Here is a 16,266-nt window from a genome sequence, read left to right as displayed (position 1 = left end):
GTATGTTCTGTGAAGATAAAAAAATGACTATCTTATTCCCGTTTAGTTTATACTTAATTACTTAGATCTCTTTTTTTTTCGGGTATTTAACTATATTTTAATACCAAAAAGAAAATACCGTATACCTGATGTATGTTCACATGAGTAATGAGTTATATGTAGTTGTCACGATTGAAAGAAGGAAGAGAATTTTGAAATAATGTTGAAATTCTAACTCACTAAGTACTATGCATATTATGTTGAGAATTAAAAACAAAAAAAAAAGAAAAAAGAAATTTACAAAATATGCACATGCAATAAAAGTTATTGTGCCATATTTGAATACGCTATTCGTTTTAGAGAAAAATGCATAATAATATTTTTGAAATCACTCTTCGTTTCGCTTCTATAAATAACGAAAGAATTTCCTTCATTTTTATATTAGTAAAAGATTGAGAATCAACTATTAATATTATAAGCATGAAACATGCAGGCTGTGACAAAAACATTAGTGACATTATTTTTGAGCCTCCAAGAGATGGTCCAACTTTATGGGAAATAGGAATTCCAGATCGTTCTGCTGCCGAGTTCTATGTTCCTGATCCCAATCCAAATTACATAAACAAGCTCTATATCGATCATCCAGATAAGTTAGTCTCTCTTCAATAATTTTTTTTTCTTTTTTCTTTCTCATTCTCTTTAATTATTTCATCTCGTAAACTATTATTCTTTAATCAATGTTGTAATGGAGTTCCACCAGAGCTTAGTTTGGAGGTAGGCCTAAATCAATTTAAAGCGAACAATACAAGGATCTAACAATATATGTTTATGGGGAAAATTTTTAAAAAGTATATTAAACATAATATAAATTTTCACAATTAAAAAATTAAATAACATTGACTAATTCAAAATAGATTCTCTATACTTATTCAATACAAAATTGTTAAGACATAATAACCGTACGTTTGGAATGATTTTTGAAAACAATACTTATTTTCTATTTTAATAATTATTTTATTATTAGAAAAACTATGTTTTATTCGAATAGACTTTTACTTTCAATTATTAAAAGTAATTTTAGTTTTATTAGATGCAAAAGAATGAAAGAACTTTTTTTAAGCAAACTATATAAAAGGAAATATTTACTTTTTTTTTTGTTTTTTGTTTTTACGAACTCGTAAATATCACTCATATTTTTTGTTATGAGAAATGTGATGAACAAAAAACATATTAATAACACAAAAATAATAAGACTTTTTAAATAAGAGAAAACAATTTTAAAAATATAAAAATGATTTTAGATGTTTATGTTCTTTTTAATAAATTTGGATTTTCTTTTGTTAGATTTTAGATTTTTTTTATGATTTTAGATATTTTTTTATTAAATTTTAGATGTTATTTTTTAAAATACAAAAAAATCTAAAAACTAAAAAAAAAATCTAAACATATTAAAAAAATCATTCAAAAACTTTGATTAGATAGCGAGATTGAAAACTGCAAGATTTCGGAAGTCTGCATTTGGGTTACATGATGGCGATAAAAGATTAGCATTTAATTATAGAATTTAATTTTGGTGTACTAATAGTGTAAAAGTAATTTTATATGTGTATTTAATTACGTAATACGATAGTATCATATTAATAAAAATAATTATCTTTTATATTGGCCGCATAAATAATCATTTAAAATAATGAATATGATTATATAATTGTATAAAATTTTTTATATTATCAGTGTATTAAAATTAAATTTTATATATATATATACATGGAGAAAAAATTAGTATGATTAAATGATGATGATGATCGATTACTTCGATTTGAAGGGAATATACAAGTATATATGTATAGGGAAAATTAGGATTGAAGGAAAAATTAAATTTGATAAGGGAAAAAAAATAAGAATATAAATATAATTATTGATAATTGTAAATGATATTTTTATAATGAAAATAATCAAAATTTTCCTTTGTTTCTATTTCTTTAAAAGAAATGTATTATTGTTTCTTTTAAGAAAAAGCAACAATTTACTTTTTTTTTTAAGTAAAAGTAACATTTTTAAAATGTAGCCAAACATATTTAAAATCTAATAAAAGTATTCTATTTACAAAAAATTCACAAAAAAAATGCAAACACCATATATTGTGACCAAAAGAGAAGTTTCTTTTTTCTTTTTTTTTTTTCCCCCTTCTCAACCACTTTATTAGTGGTAAAGATATTTTAAATTTTGAGTGACTATTTAACAGGTTTAGGCAATACGGCCTGTGGGAAAGATATTCAGAGTTATACCCAAGGGAAGATTTAATTTATACTGTTGGTGTCAGTGATTACAGCAAAGATTGGTTCTTTGCACATGTCACCAGGTACATATATATAGAAGTGATTTCTATGAATAAATTAACCTATGGTGTTTCATGATGAAAGAAGAATGCATGTAGGAAGAAAGATGATGGCACTTACCAAGGCACTACATGGCAAATTAAGTTCGATCTTGCTCATGTGGAGGCAGGTGGAACCTATAAGCTGCGATTGGCTCTTGCAAGTGCAAATGTCTCTGAATTACAGGTTTGGAATATTTTTTTTTAAAAAAACTTTAATTACTTTCTTAATTTTTATAGATTCATCACATTTTCAATTAGATCTTTGTAATTTGACTTTATAATTAAATTTTTATATTAGATAAAACATTTTAATTAGATTATTTTTAGAAAAAATTACTCTGAAAGACTGTACAAGGATTGTTTTGGATGGGTTGATGGTAGAGGTGGTCATGGATAGGGTAGGGTAAGATTTGGAGCCAACCCTAATCTTACCCGCGGATTGAGATTTTTATATAAATTCAATCCTATCCTATTCGTGGGTTGAGAATGTCTCAACCCTAACCTACTCGTTCTTAACCCGCGGATACCCGACTCTATCCGCAGGTTATAAAAAAATATTAAATTATCAATTAATGATCTTCTTTTAGTGGTTAAGAATTTTTTTCATTTAGTGAGAGGTCTTTAGTTCAACATCCACTTAAAATATATTTTTATATAAGTATATAACATATACATATATAGGGTGCGGGTTGGTCAGGTAGGGTTGAGGCTCAACCCACACCCTACCCAACCCGCATGAGAACCCTACCTGCACCCTACTCTATCCGCTGCGGATCGGGTTGGCAACCCTAACCAACTAGGTGGGGTCGGATTGAGTACCTGCGGGTAGAGTACATGTTGCCACCCCTAGTTGATGGAAGGATCGGAGATTCACTGATCTTAGTGATGATGTGATCGGACCTTTGAAGCGGCGGCAATAGTACCTACAATGACACTCCAACGCTTAAATCAAAATGGGTTTAAGAGGTACAGGTTTAGAGTGTGTAACGTACCTGATAGAGTTTTTGGCTCCCTTTATATAGTTTGTCTTATCATCTTATCTTATCTGTTAGCTAAGATAAGTGAGATATTTGAATTTGAATGTTAGTTAGTGATTATCGGTCCTCTGACCTGTTGGACCGTAAGGATAGTTTGGGCTCAAGAGTCGAGTCATCGTTGGACCGTCTGGGACCCTAGATGTCAGGTTCGGAACAGTTGCCCCCGGAGCATGAGAGCATGTTGGTATAGTCTCGTTGCTGATGTTGGTGACTTCGGTTCTGCAGATCCGTAGTTTTGGGAGTTCGAGAGTTCGTTGTTAGAGTGCTGGGACATCCTTGCATCTGTTCGTTGCGTTTCCCAGTGGTAAGATTTCGTCCATTATGTTTTTCGAGGCGTCATTATAATGCTTAGTGGGAATGAGAGAGGTTTTTGTTTCTTTTTCAATTTTTCCCCTCATCCCTCTGTATTTTCATTTGAAACATTGGGAGGTTTGATTTTCTTCTTGTAACTGCTTCCTTCTTTTTCTACATTTTCCTACTGGGTTTCGTTTTTCTATCTGCACGCTCTTTGCTCGTTGTTCCTTGGGTTGGTTGCTGAGACTCTGCGGTGTTGCATTTCCATGCGTCCATGCCACTTTTCCTTTTCCTTCGATTTCTGAAAACAGGTTAGCGTCCTTTATCTTGCTTTTGCGATTACGTGCACTGTTTTGCCTTTGTCTCTTCCTTTTTGTAAGGTTTTCTTCGTGCTGTAGTAGTAAGAAAAGGGGGTGCCATTATTTTGCTATTTTTGTATAGCTTTATAAGTTTGGTAGACTTTGGCATAGGACTGGTGTTCTCTATTTCTGGCGAGTTAGCTGACCGTGGTGCCCCCTTTAGTTATAAGTATGGTTCGATGGAGGACAGTTTAGAAAAACCCAAGTCTGATTTTTACGGTTAGGGGCATACCGGATCTTTGCCATTGGGTGACTTCTGATGTTTCAGGTACGCTTTCTAGACTGAGTGAGGAGGTCGTGTGTGGTGGAGGCGAGGCGAAGCGTCACTGTGAGCTCGTGCTCGCCGATGAGAACAAGAGGGTATGCTACTTTAATTTGGATTCTCACCAAATTGGGAATTCGGCTACCCTTCTCCAAAATGTCCCTTCTGAATAAGGTTTCTGCGGCACCTTCTCAGTTGCATTCAAATAGCTAGGTGGCCATTCGAACGTTTGAGCTAGTTTGTGAGTTCTTAGAAATTCTGGCTTGGGTTAAGATGTTCTTATTCTTTTTTCTTTGTATGAGTCCGAATAAGGAAGGAAAACATTGAAAGGGCTATATCTCTCTTCGAGCTCAGCCAAATCATTGATTCCTCAATTTGTTTGAGGATTCATTCCACGGGTTTAAGGCGGAGTATTTCAAGGTCCGCCCGGCCCAGGGTTACCTTCCGTTTTGGTTGGCTCTGGAGATTGAGTGCCGAATTGCCACTTATTGGAATTTCCATGCGAAGGCTTCGTATCTTACCTGGATAACTTATAAAGGGCTGTCTCCCGAGAACAAAGATATTGCCGATGCTTTGTTGGAGATTTTTTGGGATAAACCATTGAATCCTCGCAAAGTTGTGGGGGATCCCGATGCGGGTATATCTTATGTGGGTAGGTTTTTCCCTTCTCTGAGTTTCCGAGTTTGTGACGTCGTTTTATTTCCATGTTTATAACTTGTGATTTTTTGCTTTGTTTTCTAGTTGAGATGGCTGGTAGGCAGACAACTTTGGTGAGGTTTGAAGGCTACTTTTATTCGCGATTCCGAGAGTGGGGTGATGGGGCTCTGCCATCAACTCCTCAACCTGCTTCTCAGTCGGGTTTGCAAATGGTATCTCAGGAGGTGGTTGCTGCCGGGGCCACAAGTGCCGATGTCGAAGTCGTGGAGATCTCGGTCCCTCAGTCCGGTAAGAAGCGGAAGAGGCCGGTCAAGGGGAGTAGTGGGGAAACTTTCGAAGAGGAAGTGGGATTTACTTCCGTGATGGATAAGGTTTTTGATGCTCCGGCCTTCATTGACTAGCACCTTCTCCTCTATTCAGCAACCATTGTTTGGAAGGCGGAGCCAATGCTGTCCCAGGTGCTTCTCCTGGATGGCAAGTTCTGTCATTCTCAGGTGGAGGTCGCCAAGCTGAAGAAGCATTTAGAGGATGCTGAGACCGCCCGTTTGAAGACTACGAAGGATGAGGAGGCCAGCTCGGAGATTATGCGTCTCTCAGAGCTAGAGACCTCGCTTGTTTCTCAGCTTGGTTAGGAACAAAAGCGGGCTACCAAAGCTGAGTCGAGAGCCACTTCAGTTCATGCCGGATAGAGTCTTTGAAGGCCGAGGTCGTTCAGCTGAAGAAGGACAAAGAGGGCCTACTTGCTAATGCTAAGGATACTATCTCAGCAATCGAGGAGGCTATGAAAGCTCAGGTCTAGGTATTGGCTCCCGATGTTGATGTGTCTGTCATGGGGGCCTTCCGAACCGTGAAAGAGGCGAGGATTGTTGACTTAGAGTTGTTTTTATTTTGTGCTTTTTGTAAAAAAATTTCGAAGTTTGTAAACTATTTGTTCGGCATATGCATTGCTTTTGGTCGGCCTTTCCTAGGTTGTTCGTTTATGAACTATGTTTTGGGCCTTTTAGTGGGCTGAATTTGCGCTTTTTGGGATATCCGTTTTGTTGGTCTCGGGGGTGATCGGTTTCCGGAGTGGCCGTTTTGTTCGTACCATTTTGCTTTGGTAAAAATGTGAAAGATCAAGATAGTCTTAAACGAATAACTTTTTTATTAAAGGTTGGGTCTCGTTAAAACCTCCTGTTGTTTGTTTGGGTAGAAAAGAGTACTCGAGAAAATAAATAAACATGATAATGGAAATAACAAAAACAAAAGAAATACAAAATCTGTAAATAAACCTTTTAAACTTTGCTAAAGTTATTAACTCGGTAGAGTTTACCTCTGAGTAGTAGCACCATATGTTTGCAGCGTTCCATGACCTTGGTATTTCGGTGCCGTTGAGTCGTTCCAGTTTGTATGCTCCCTTCTCGATTACAGCCCTAACTCGGTAGTCCTTCCCAGTTGGGAGTTAGCTTTTCTTCTCCCGGGATGGGAGGACCGATATCATTGCACCGTAAGACTAGATTTTCTGGGTTGAAATCATGCTTTAACATGTCTCAGATATATCTTAGGCTCACCTTTTGTTTCAAAGTGAATTCTTGTAGGTGGACTATGCTTCTATCCTCATCCACGAGATCCTGTTTTGTGACTTTGTCGTGTCCTCTGAAGGTCCTTCAAGGGCTGGGTTCTCCGACATCAACAGGAATAATGGCTTCTAGGCTGTATGTTAGCTTGAAGGAGGTCTCCTCGGTCGAGCTCTAGCATGATGTTCGGTGCGACCAGAGGACAGAACTGAGTTCATCAGCCCAAAGTCCCTTGGCTTCGTCTAGCTTTTCCTTGAGCCCTTTTAGGATAATCTTGTTGGCCGCCTCTACTTGGCCATTCGTTTGCGGGTGCTCCACCGAGCTAAATTTTTTATGAGATGCCGAGTCTTTCCGAGAATTCTCTGAAGCCTTTATCCGCAAATTGGGTCCATTATCTGAGATCACAATCTCTGGGATCCTAAATCAGGTTATGACTTGTCTCCAAAAGAACTTTCAGCATAGAATGGTCGTGATTGTGGCCAGTGCTTCAACCTCGATCCACGTGGTGTAGTAATCAATAGCCACCATGAGAAATTTGAGTTGCCCGAGAGCCGTCAAGTAAAGGTCCACGAGGTCGATTCCCCAGGTTAATAAAGGGCATTCTATTGTTATCGTGGTAAGTTGGTGTGGGGCCTCTTGGTGGAGGTCGGTGTGCACTTGGCATTGTCTGTAACTTTTAACTAGTTGAAGGGTATCTTTGATAATGATAGACCAGAAGTAACCAGCTCAGATAACTTTCTAGGCCAAGGTCTTGCCTCGATATGGTGGCCGTAACATCTTTTATGAATTTCATGAAGTATGTAGTCTGTTTGTCTGGGATCTATGCCCTTGAAGAGGGATTGAGACAGTCCCTTCTTATATAACTGCCCTACTATTGTGGTGTATTTTGCAACCTCCCGTTTCAAACATTTTTCCTATTTCGGGTCTTTGGGTAGGTCTCCGGTGATGAGGTACTTGAGGGTTGGTAGAGTCCATGAGTGCTAGGTGGACAATGGTAGGTTTGTCGAGTAGGTGGACACGCCGGTAGGTGTTTTTACGACTTTTTGGATTATTGTTCAGTTTCCCAAGAATGAATTGGTGCTCACCAGCTTTGAGAGCAGGTTGGCTTTCACATTCCTTTCTCTGCGAATGTGTTGGATAGACACTCCACCGAATTCAGTAATCGGCTCCTTAACCTTGGATAGGTACTATTATAGCAGGGGATCACGTGTTTGGTAGTCCCCATTTATTTGGGAACTAACTATCTGGGAGTGACTGCAAACCTCCAGTGTCTTTGCACTGACATCGTTAGCCATCGTTAATCCATCTAAGATAGTTTCGTACTCTACTTGATTGTTAGATATTGGAAATTCTTACCAAATTGACTGTTCGATAGTAATCCTATTCTCATTTTCTGATATTATTCCTGCTCCGTCGGAGCTGTTGTTCGACGAGCCATCGACATGGAGTTTCCACAGTTTGGGAGCTTTGCTTCCCGGGATCATCTTGGTGATGAAATTCAACATGGCCTGAGCCTTGATCACATTTCCGGTTTCAAACAAGATTTCATACTTGGATAGTTTAGTCGAATAAGAAAGCATTCACCCTGCCAAGCCTAGCTTCTGAAGTACTTGCTTAACAACCTAGTCTATTCGGGCCACGATAGGGTGGCTTTGGAAGTATTGTCGAAGCCGTCAGGACACCGTGAGTAGGGCATAGGCAAGCTTCTCAAGCTGGAAATAATGCAACTTAGCGTTCTGGAATACTTTACTTATGAAGTATATTGACCCATTGTGTTTCTTGTTCGTCTTCCCGAATCAGTGCCGATGCTAAAGCTTCTTCTGTTATGGAAAGGTAAAGGTATAATGTTTCTCCCGCTTTGGGCTTCGAGAGTACGAGAACTTCCACTAACATTTTTTTGAAATGTTGGAAGGCCTCTACACATTCAGGTTCCCACTTAAAACTTTTACCCTTTGTCATAAGTCTAAAGAAGGGGAGAGCCTTCTAAGCCGAGGCTCTGAGAAAACAGAAGAGGGTGTCTAGTCGTCCGGTCAGCCTTTGGATGTCCTTGAGATTTGCAGAACTGCTCATCTCAAAAATGGTCAAACACTTTTTCGGGTTGGCCTCCACTCCTCGTTGTATGATCATGAAGCCAGAAATTTCTCTGCTTTTATTTCGACTGCACACTTTGCCGGGTTGAGACGTATCCAGTGTTTCCTCAGAATTTTCAAGATGAGTTTGAGATCGCCAATAAGCTTTTCGCTTGTTTCCATTTTAGCTAGCATGTCATCAATTTTAACCTCCAATTTTGTTTCTGGGAGGTCTTTGAAGATATTCATGACGAGTGTTTGGTATGTGGTACCCGCATTTTTTAGTACGAATGGCATGACTATGTAACAGTATGTACCTTCGGGGGGTTACAAATGCCATTTTTTCCTCACCCGGCTTGTGCATGGGTATATGGTTGTAACCTAAGCAGGCATCCATGAAACTGAGGTACTCTTGTCTGGAAGTGGCATCCACCAGGTCATTGATATTTGGTAAGGGAAATGTGTCTTTTGGACAAGCTTTGTTCAAGTTTGTGTAGTCAACGCACATTCGTCACTTGCTGTTACTTTTCTTACCAACACGACGTTTGCCTTCCAGGTCGCATATGGTAGTTCCCAGATGAAGCTAGCTTCGAGTAAGCTCTTAACTAGCTTTTTAACTTAGTTTGCCCGGCCAGAGGACAACTTCCTTCTCCTCTGGGCTACCGGCTTGGCTTTGGGGTCTACGGCTGAGGGTGTTCGAATCCAAATTGATACAAATTAAACTGATCATCCAATCTAATCCAAACTAAAAACCAATTAAAATCACACTAATTTGGATTTGATTGGATTCTAATTTTTCAAATTGCATGGATCAAATCGGATTTCGGATATACTCTTCAAAACCGATCCAATCCAATCCAAACCGCACAATGTGCTATAATATTTTCAATTTGTTATACGCTTTTATATTATTCATATATTATTATTATTTATAAATATCTTATGTTCAAAATGAGATTTATTTATTTATTTTAGCTTTCCTATAATTTTATTTCTATTGTTATTCTATTGTTGGTTTTTCAAGATATTGTTGAGACTTGTTGTGTCATTGTTGTTTATTTAAAATTTGATGTTTAGAATTGTTATGTATCTTTATTTTTTTAATTAATAAAATCGCAAATCCAATCCTTTCCAAACCGCTTTAAATTGGATCAAATTGAATTAGATTCTTTTTAAAAAATCATCTAATCAAAACCGCACCACAAGTAAAATTAGTGTTTGGATCGGATGAGTTTTTTACTCAAAACTGATTTAAACCACACTGCGAACATCCCTATCTACAGCTAGTTGGTGAGACATCAAGTTTGGGTCTATTCCCGGTATGTCAGCGGGAGTAAAGGCGAAAAGTTCTCTGTTTTCCTTTAGCAGTTTAAGGAGTTCCCCTTTTAGGTTGAAGGGAAGATTCATGCTGATGAAGGTGAACTCGCCCTTGATCTGCCCTATTTGTAGTTTCTCCATGTCTCCCTCCAGTTCTGGTCAAGGCTGGTCGACTTGTCAGGCATCTAGGTCGGCTAGGAAAATTCCCGCCGCATTGCGAGACCATTTTTGGAGGGCTAGGCTTGTGTTGTCGCATTCCACCGCGACTTCCCTGTCGCCATGTATGGTTCCTATGGTTCCGTCATCTACCTGGAAACTCATGATAAGCAATTCAGTGAATATGGTGACAGAGAGGTCATTGATTGTCTTCCTCCCTAGGATGATGTTGTAAGTCGTGGAGTCCTTTAGAACCACGAACTCGTAAAGTATGGTTTTCTTCTGGCTGCCAGTTCCATTGGTGATTGGTTGCACTATGGAACCGTCTGGTTTGAGAAAATTAGCTCAGAGTCCTGTTACTCCATTGCGGTGACTTTGTAGGTTTTCGTTTCTAAATCCTAACTTATCAAAGGCTCCCTTAAAGAGGATGTTGGAATCGGCTCCCATGTCAACCAGTATGCGCTTTGCTAACTCAGTTTCGACTCTAGCAGAAATAACGAAGGGGGCATCTTCTACTGAGATGCCATTCTGGCAATCTTTGGAGGAGAATGTTATTGTCAGTGGGAGGGAGGAGGCCTTTTTCCATCTTTTACAGCTGGCACTTGGAGATCCTTTTTTAATGCGGATTTGGATTTTTTAGATGCATATTTCCCAGTGATGACATTTACTATTATGGTTGGGTCAGTCTCCGGGCTTTCATGATGTGCCGGTCACACCGTTCTAGGATTTTGTCCTTCCCGTCCTGGTGACTTCTCCTTTTCGACCCTCCTAGCCTGTTCAATAATTTTGGCGAACTCAGGGAGTTTTCCGTCTCGAATGGCAAGTATGAGAGCATCTTTGAGGTCGAAGTAATCTTGGATTTTGTATTCGTATCCTCTATGATAGTCGCAGTATAGGCTTTTATTGCCTCTTGTGCACTGACAGTTGTCTGGCCTTTGGGATGATGTCTCCCTCTGCTATCTGGTGGTAGATTTTGGTGATTGGGGCCAACATAGGGGTATATTTCGTGAACTTTCCCACTTTAGGCGGCCGATTGAGGGCAGTGATTTTGAGATGTTCTTTTGGGGCTTCTTAGAACGATGGGTTATTCAGTGATGCCGTGTGCCCATGGTTCCGTTTATTGGCTGCCACAACTTGGCACACTTCTTTGTCGTTTATATATTCTGTTGCTACGTTCTGGATTTCGTGCATGGTCTAGACCGGTTTGGTTGTGAGGTGCTTTCAAAAATTTTCGTTCATCAGCCCATTGGTCAAGCACAATTTGGTTACCGAGTCTGCCCGTCGACCTCCAAACACTCATCGTTGAAGTTGTCTAGGTATTTCCTTATGGGTTTGTCCAGTCGTTGAGTGACTCTGAGTAGGATGATGTCGCCTTCGCAATCTGTGTAGTAAATTGTGCCATGAATTTTTTTGGAGATGTTGTCGAAGTAGGATATTGATCCATTCGGGAGGGCGTTGAACCACTTGATTATTGGGCTAGCTACTATCACCGGGAAGGGCTTGCATCGAACTACATCGACTTCTCTCTCTAGGATCATCCTGGCCACAAAGGTCATTAAGTGCTCCTAAGGGTCCATGGTGTCATCATACTTCATGTCTGTTGGTTTGTAGAAACCTATTGGTAGCTTGGCCTCTAGGACTTTCTCGATGAATGTTGTAGCTCCCATTATTACGTGTTCGCTCTTTCTTCTCTTGGAATCTCTCCGGTGTCTCCTTTCATAATCTTCATGGTGGAATTTGGTTTCCCGAGATCTGCTGCGGTTTTAGCGCCTGCCGTGATGTCGGCTTGGCGATATCTCGTTCCTTTTCTCTCGTCGCGACACGGTTCGAGAGATCGCTTCACTCGTTCATTCTAGCTGGTATCATTCTTTAGAGGCGACCCGACCTTCTAGGTCTATACCCGTTGGTGTAGCTCTTGAATTATTCGGTTTGCATGTCCTCCCAGACCGTCGATTGATCTGGCCTCGCCAGATCGGCGGTCGTTTTCTTGTGGCTATTGCTTGCTACGGGTTGGCTGGGCATGACGACACTGGTTACCCTCCCGTGGGTCGGGGGTAGTCATCGTTCTGTGGTTCATGCGCTGAGGGGATGTTTGTGGGTTTGGTTTGTGGTGGTGGTTTGAAAACTGTTCTTCATGTTATCTGTCATGCTACCAAGGTTTCGCAAGTCCCCACAGACGGTGCCAATGTACAAGAATTGCCTTGGACGGGTTGATGGAAGGATCGGGGATCCGCTGATCTTGGTGATGACATAATTGGACCTTTGGAGCGGCGGTGGGTAGTACCTGCAAAGACACTTTGACGCTTAAGTTAGAATGGGTCTAAGAGGTATAACTTAGGGGTATGTAACGTAGCCAAGGGAGCTTTTGACTCCATATATATAATTTGTTTTGTTATCTTATCTTATCTGTTAGCTAAGATAAGAGAGATATTTGAATTTAAATGTTAATTAGTAATTTCCGGTCCTTTAACCTATTTGGACCGTAAGGACGGTTTGGACTCAAGAGTCAGGTTATCGTTAGACCATTTGGGCCCGGACGACAAGTCAAACAAGAACTGTTACAAAAATTTAATTTTTCAAAATGACTTTTATTACTTAAATTGCTAAAAAAGATTAATGTTATTTAAAAATAAGAACTAAATTTTCTTATAAAGATATATCCTTAATTATTATATTTATTTATTTTTCATAATGTTTATAGCAATGATTTTTATTTTTTATAAAATTTTAGTCATTTTTATAATTATTTATTTTTCTCATTTAGGTCTTCCATCCTTTTTTCCTGTTTATTTCGGTTTCTTCTTTTCTTCACCTCATGGAATAGATCTGAATAACAAATTCAAAATTTACATTAAGAGAACATATCATTTCATTGTTCACTTTTTTCCAAATTAATAGTTAATTGTTGGCAAAATATAATTAGAACCAACAGGCTGATTAGTAATTTCGTGACATACAACACAAATAGAATAGGACACACTCTTCAAGACAACATGATCAAGAATATTGGTTATATATCAAAATGCGGACTACCTAAATGTTGAACTGAACACCAATGGAGACAAAATTTATGCAGTAACTACTTAGGTAAATTAATCAAGCATGAACTATAATAAAAATGTTTATATTTAAACCGTATGATGTTCAGAATTTATGGAAAATTAAGCAAAGTATTCCCTCCAGATCACTGAACACTGACAATACTAAAAAACCTCATTTAACATTTTGACTCTACAATAAATAAATAAAGTAGAGTTTAAAATTATTCAATACAATATTTGAATAATAATTATATTTCGATCCTAAGGTGAAAGAGAAACAATTCTTTTCCCACCAAACATATCCAGTTTCTTTCTTTCTAGTCTCTTTATCTCTCTCTGCACCCTTGTCTATTTATTTATTTATTAAATAGTAATAACTAAATGATAAAGTAAGAAACCTATTCAACTTTTTTTCTTTAGAATTGATATAATTTTTTTTTACTTCCTTTCGACTTTAGCTAGCCAGCTAAATCTTTTTTCTTTTATTTATCACACATATTTAACTAAGCTAGCGAAATTTTCTGCATAATTATTTTTTAAAATATAATCATAAAAAATTATTTTTGTAAATTCAAATAATTGAATCTATAATCTTTGGATTTAATATAATATTTTTATTATCTTATCTGAATTTAAATTTGTTATAATTATTTATATTTAATTTGTAAAAAATAAATTAATAGACATATTAATACTTATTAATAAACTTTAAAAAAAAAAGCTATACCCTTTCTTATTCTACTTTAAGCTAATTGAATTCTAATAAATTCTACTTTAATTTAGAATCTTACATTTTTTTAAATATTTTTAAATTTTTCTAATATTGAGATTTTAATATTTAAATTGTTTTGTATAAAACTAGGGATATAATATAACTCTTTGCAAATATATAAACTCTTAAATGTATCAAGAAATAGATTTTAGAGTTTAATTTTGATACACTGATATTGTAAAATTTTTTACACAGTCGTGTAATCATATCCGTTCTTTTGGATGACTATTCACGTGGTCAATATGAAAGGTAGTTATTTTTACTAATATGTCATTACGTAATAAAATTTACCTATAAAACTACTTTACACTGACAGTGTATCAAAACTAAATTTATAATTTTTAAGTTTACATTAATTATAAGGAATTATATTGTTATTAAATTTGAGCTTCAAAAAAAAATTTATAATTAATGTTCATCAATAGACAATAAACACTACAAATACATCATATGTACCAGCTACTATATATAAAAAAAAATTATTCTCCTAGTCAACTCATCATGCATGTCAATTTGTACAAAATATGATGTAAAATTAATATAATTTTAGATAAAAATAAATTTTAATATTAAATTTAAACTTTAAAAAATTGCACATATATATTTATTTTTTTAAAGCACATAATAATATTTATTTCTTAAATTTTTGTACATAAATCACATATATAACTTTTTAAGCCAATATGAATCAATTGTGTGAAAAAAAATTGGTATTATTTATACTTTAATTTTATACATTATATTTTTAAAATTTAAATAGATTTTTCTAATATTTAGATTTTAATATGTAAAATTATTTATCTAATTTACATATACATTTAATACATATGGATATAAAACTAAATATTTTTGTAAACGTTGCAGTCTGTTGCAATTTACATGTTGAAGTTATTTTTTCATAAATTGTTATTGTCTCTAGCAGTTTATATAATTTTAGCTAATTTTCACATAAATTTCTATATTTTATAGTAGTTTATGTATAAATTTTGAAACATCTACACTCTGGAGAAATTTATATAGAGTAAGTAAAAGATCGAAATGAAAATTATTTAAAAAATATTGAATGAAATTGAATAATTTTAGCCTGCACTTTATTTATTTATATAATTTACCCTTCTTATATATGTACCATTTTGTACAGAATATGAAGGATAGATTTATAAATTTAAATTCTAAACAATGAATTTTTTTCTTTATATATACTTTAATTAAAAATGATCCTTAAAGTTTATTGTATGGGGAAAAAGGAGAATGCTAATCTTCACTTTTTTTAGAGTGAAGAGTGAAAGTTATTAGTGCTACAACCTATAAATTTAACTCTTAGAGAGCGAAGATTGAATGCTGCTAGGTTTATTATTAGAGAAAAAAAATTATAAAATAGTGAATGCTTTCGACTTCCATTCTATATGTATGTCTCATCCCTTATTATAAGTATTAATGTATTATTCTTTTGGCATTTAAAGGTTAGAGTGAATGATGAAAAGCAAGATCCTCCACTATTTACAACCGGGGTTATTGGAAACGACAATGCAATAGCTAGACATGGAATTCATGGACTATACTGGCTATTCAACATTGATGTGCTTGCCCATCAATTATTGGAAGGAAACAATACCATTTATCTAACTCAGGCCATCGCTACAGGCCCCTTTCAGGGAATAATGTATGACTATATTCGTTTTGAGTGTCCCAATTCTTCTTCTGTAAAAGAAATTCAGGTTTAGTTGCCGTTCAGGTTCAAATGATTTAATCTATATCTTGACATTTCTAATATGTATACATTAGTGACAATAATTACTATTCACAATTTCACACCCTCAATGACTTGCTGTATTTTAAGTTAACATACAAGTCATCACAGTTAATGAACACATCGAGAATGGGTTAAGACTTACAAGAGTATTTTTTAAATGTATTTCTCTAAAAATTAATTTTTCCATACTCTATATTCAATAATATTAAAAATACATTCACCAATTTAATGTATAATATAGAAATATATATATATATATATATATATATATATATATATATATATATATATATATATATAAAACACATTTCCTCTTTTTATTATGTATATGTCTCCCTCTTTACATTACAAAAAAACGTTGAATATTTAGATTTATCGTCGAAAAATAAATAAAATCTGATGATAATTAAGTTACCGTCAAAAGAAATCGAATGGTATAAATCTCGTCGGTAAATAGTTATCGTCGGATTTTTTGTCCAACAGTAATTATCGTCGGAGTCTGCGACAGATTACCTATCCAAAAAACCTTTTGGTTCCCGTCGAATTTTTCCGATGATAATGTTGGCGCCACAATATGTTGTTTCCTGCACTATGACCATCGAATAATTTTCTTGATAAATCCGACGGTAATGTC

At 35.9% G+C, this 16,266-nt stretch overlaps 1 protein-coding gene across 1 annotated transcript in view; it reads left to right on the top strand.

Moving 5' to 3' along the window:
* LOC112703281 (uncharacterized) overlaps window positions 1-15,776 on the top strand; it is a 29,790-nt gene extending 14,014 nt beyond the window's left edge. The window contains exons 12-15 of the mRNA XM_025754668.3: window positions 473-629; window positions 2,225-2,341; window positions 2,417-2,543; window positions 15,343-15,776. Of these exons, the coding sequence (XP_025610453.1) occupies window positions 473-629; window positions 2,225-2,341; window positions 2,417-2,543; window positions 15,343-15,603 (662 nt within the window). The 3' untranslated portion in view covers window positions 15,604-15,776. The remainder of the gene's footprint in view (window positions 1-472; window positions 630-2,224; window positions 2,342-2,416; window positions 2,544-15,342) is intronic.
* Window positions 15,777-16,266: the final 490 nt, after the last annotated feature.

This window comes from Arachis hypogaea, chromosome 7 (assembly GCF_003086295.3).
Source record: "Arachis hypogaea cultivar Tifrunner chromosome 7, arahy.Tifrunner.gnm2.J5K5, whole genome shotgun sequence".
In the NCBI taxonomy this organism is placed as follows: domain Eukaryota; kingdom Viridiplantae; phylum Streptophyta; class Magnoliopsida; order Fabales; family Fabaceae; genus Arachis; species Arachis hypogaea.
The sequence above is the reverse complement of the archived record's forward strand: the minus strand, read 5'-3'. Positions and strand labels throughout refer to the sequence as shown.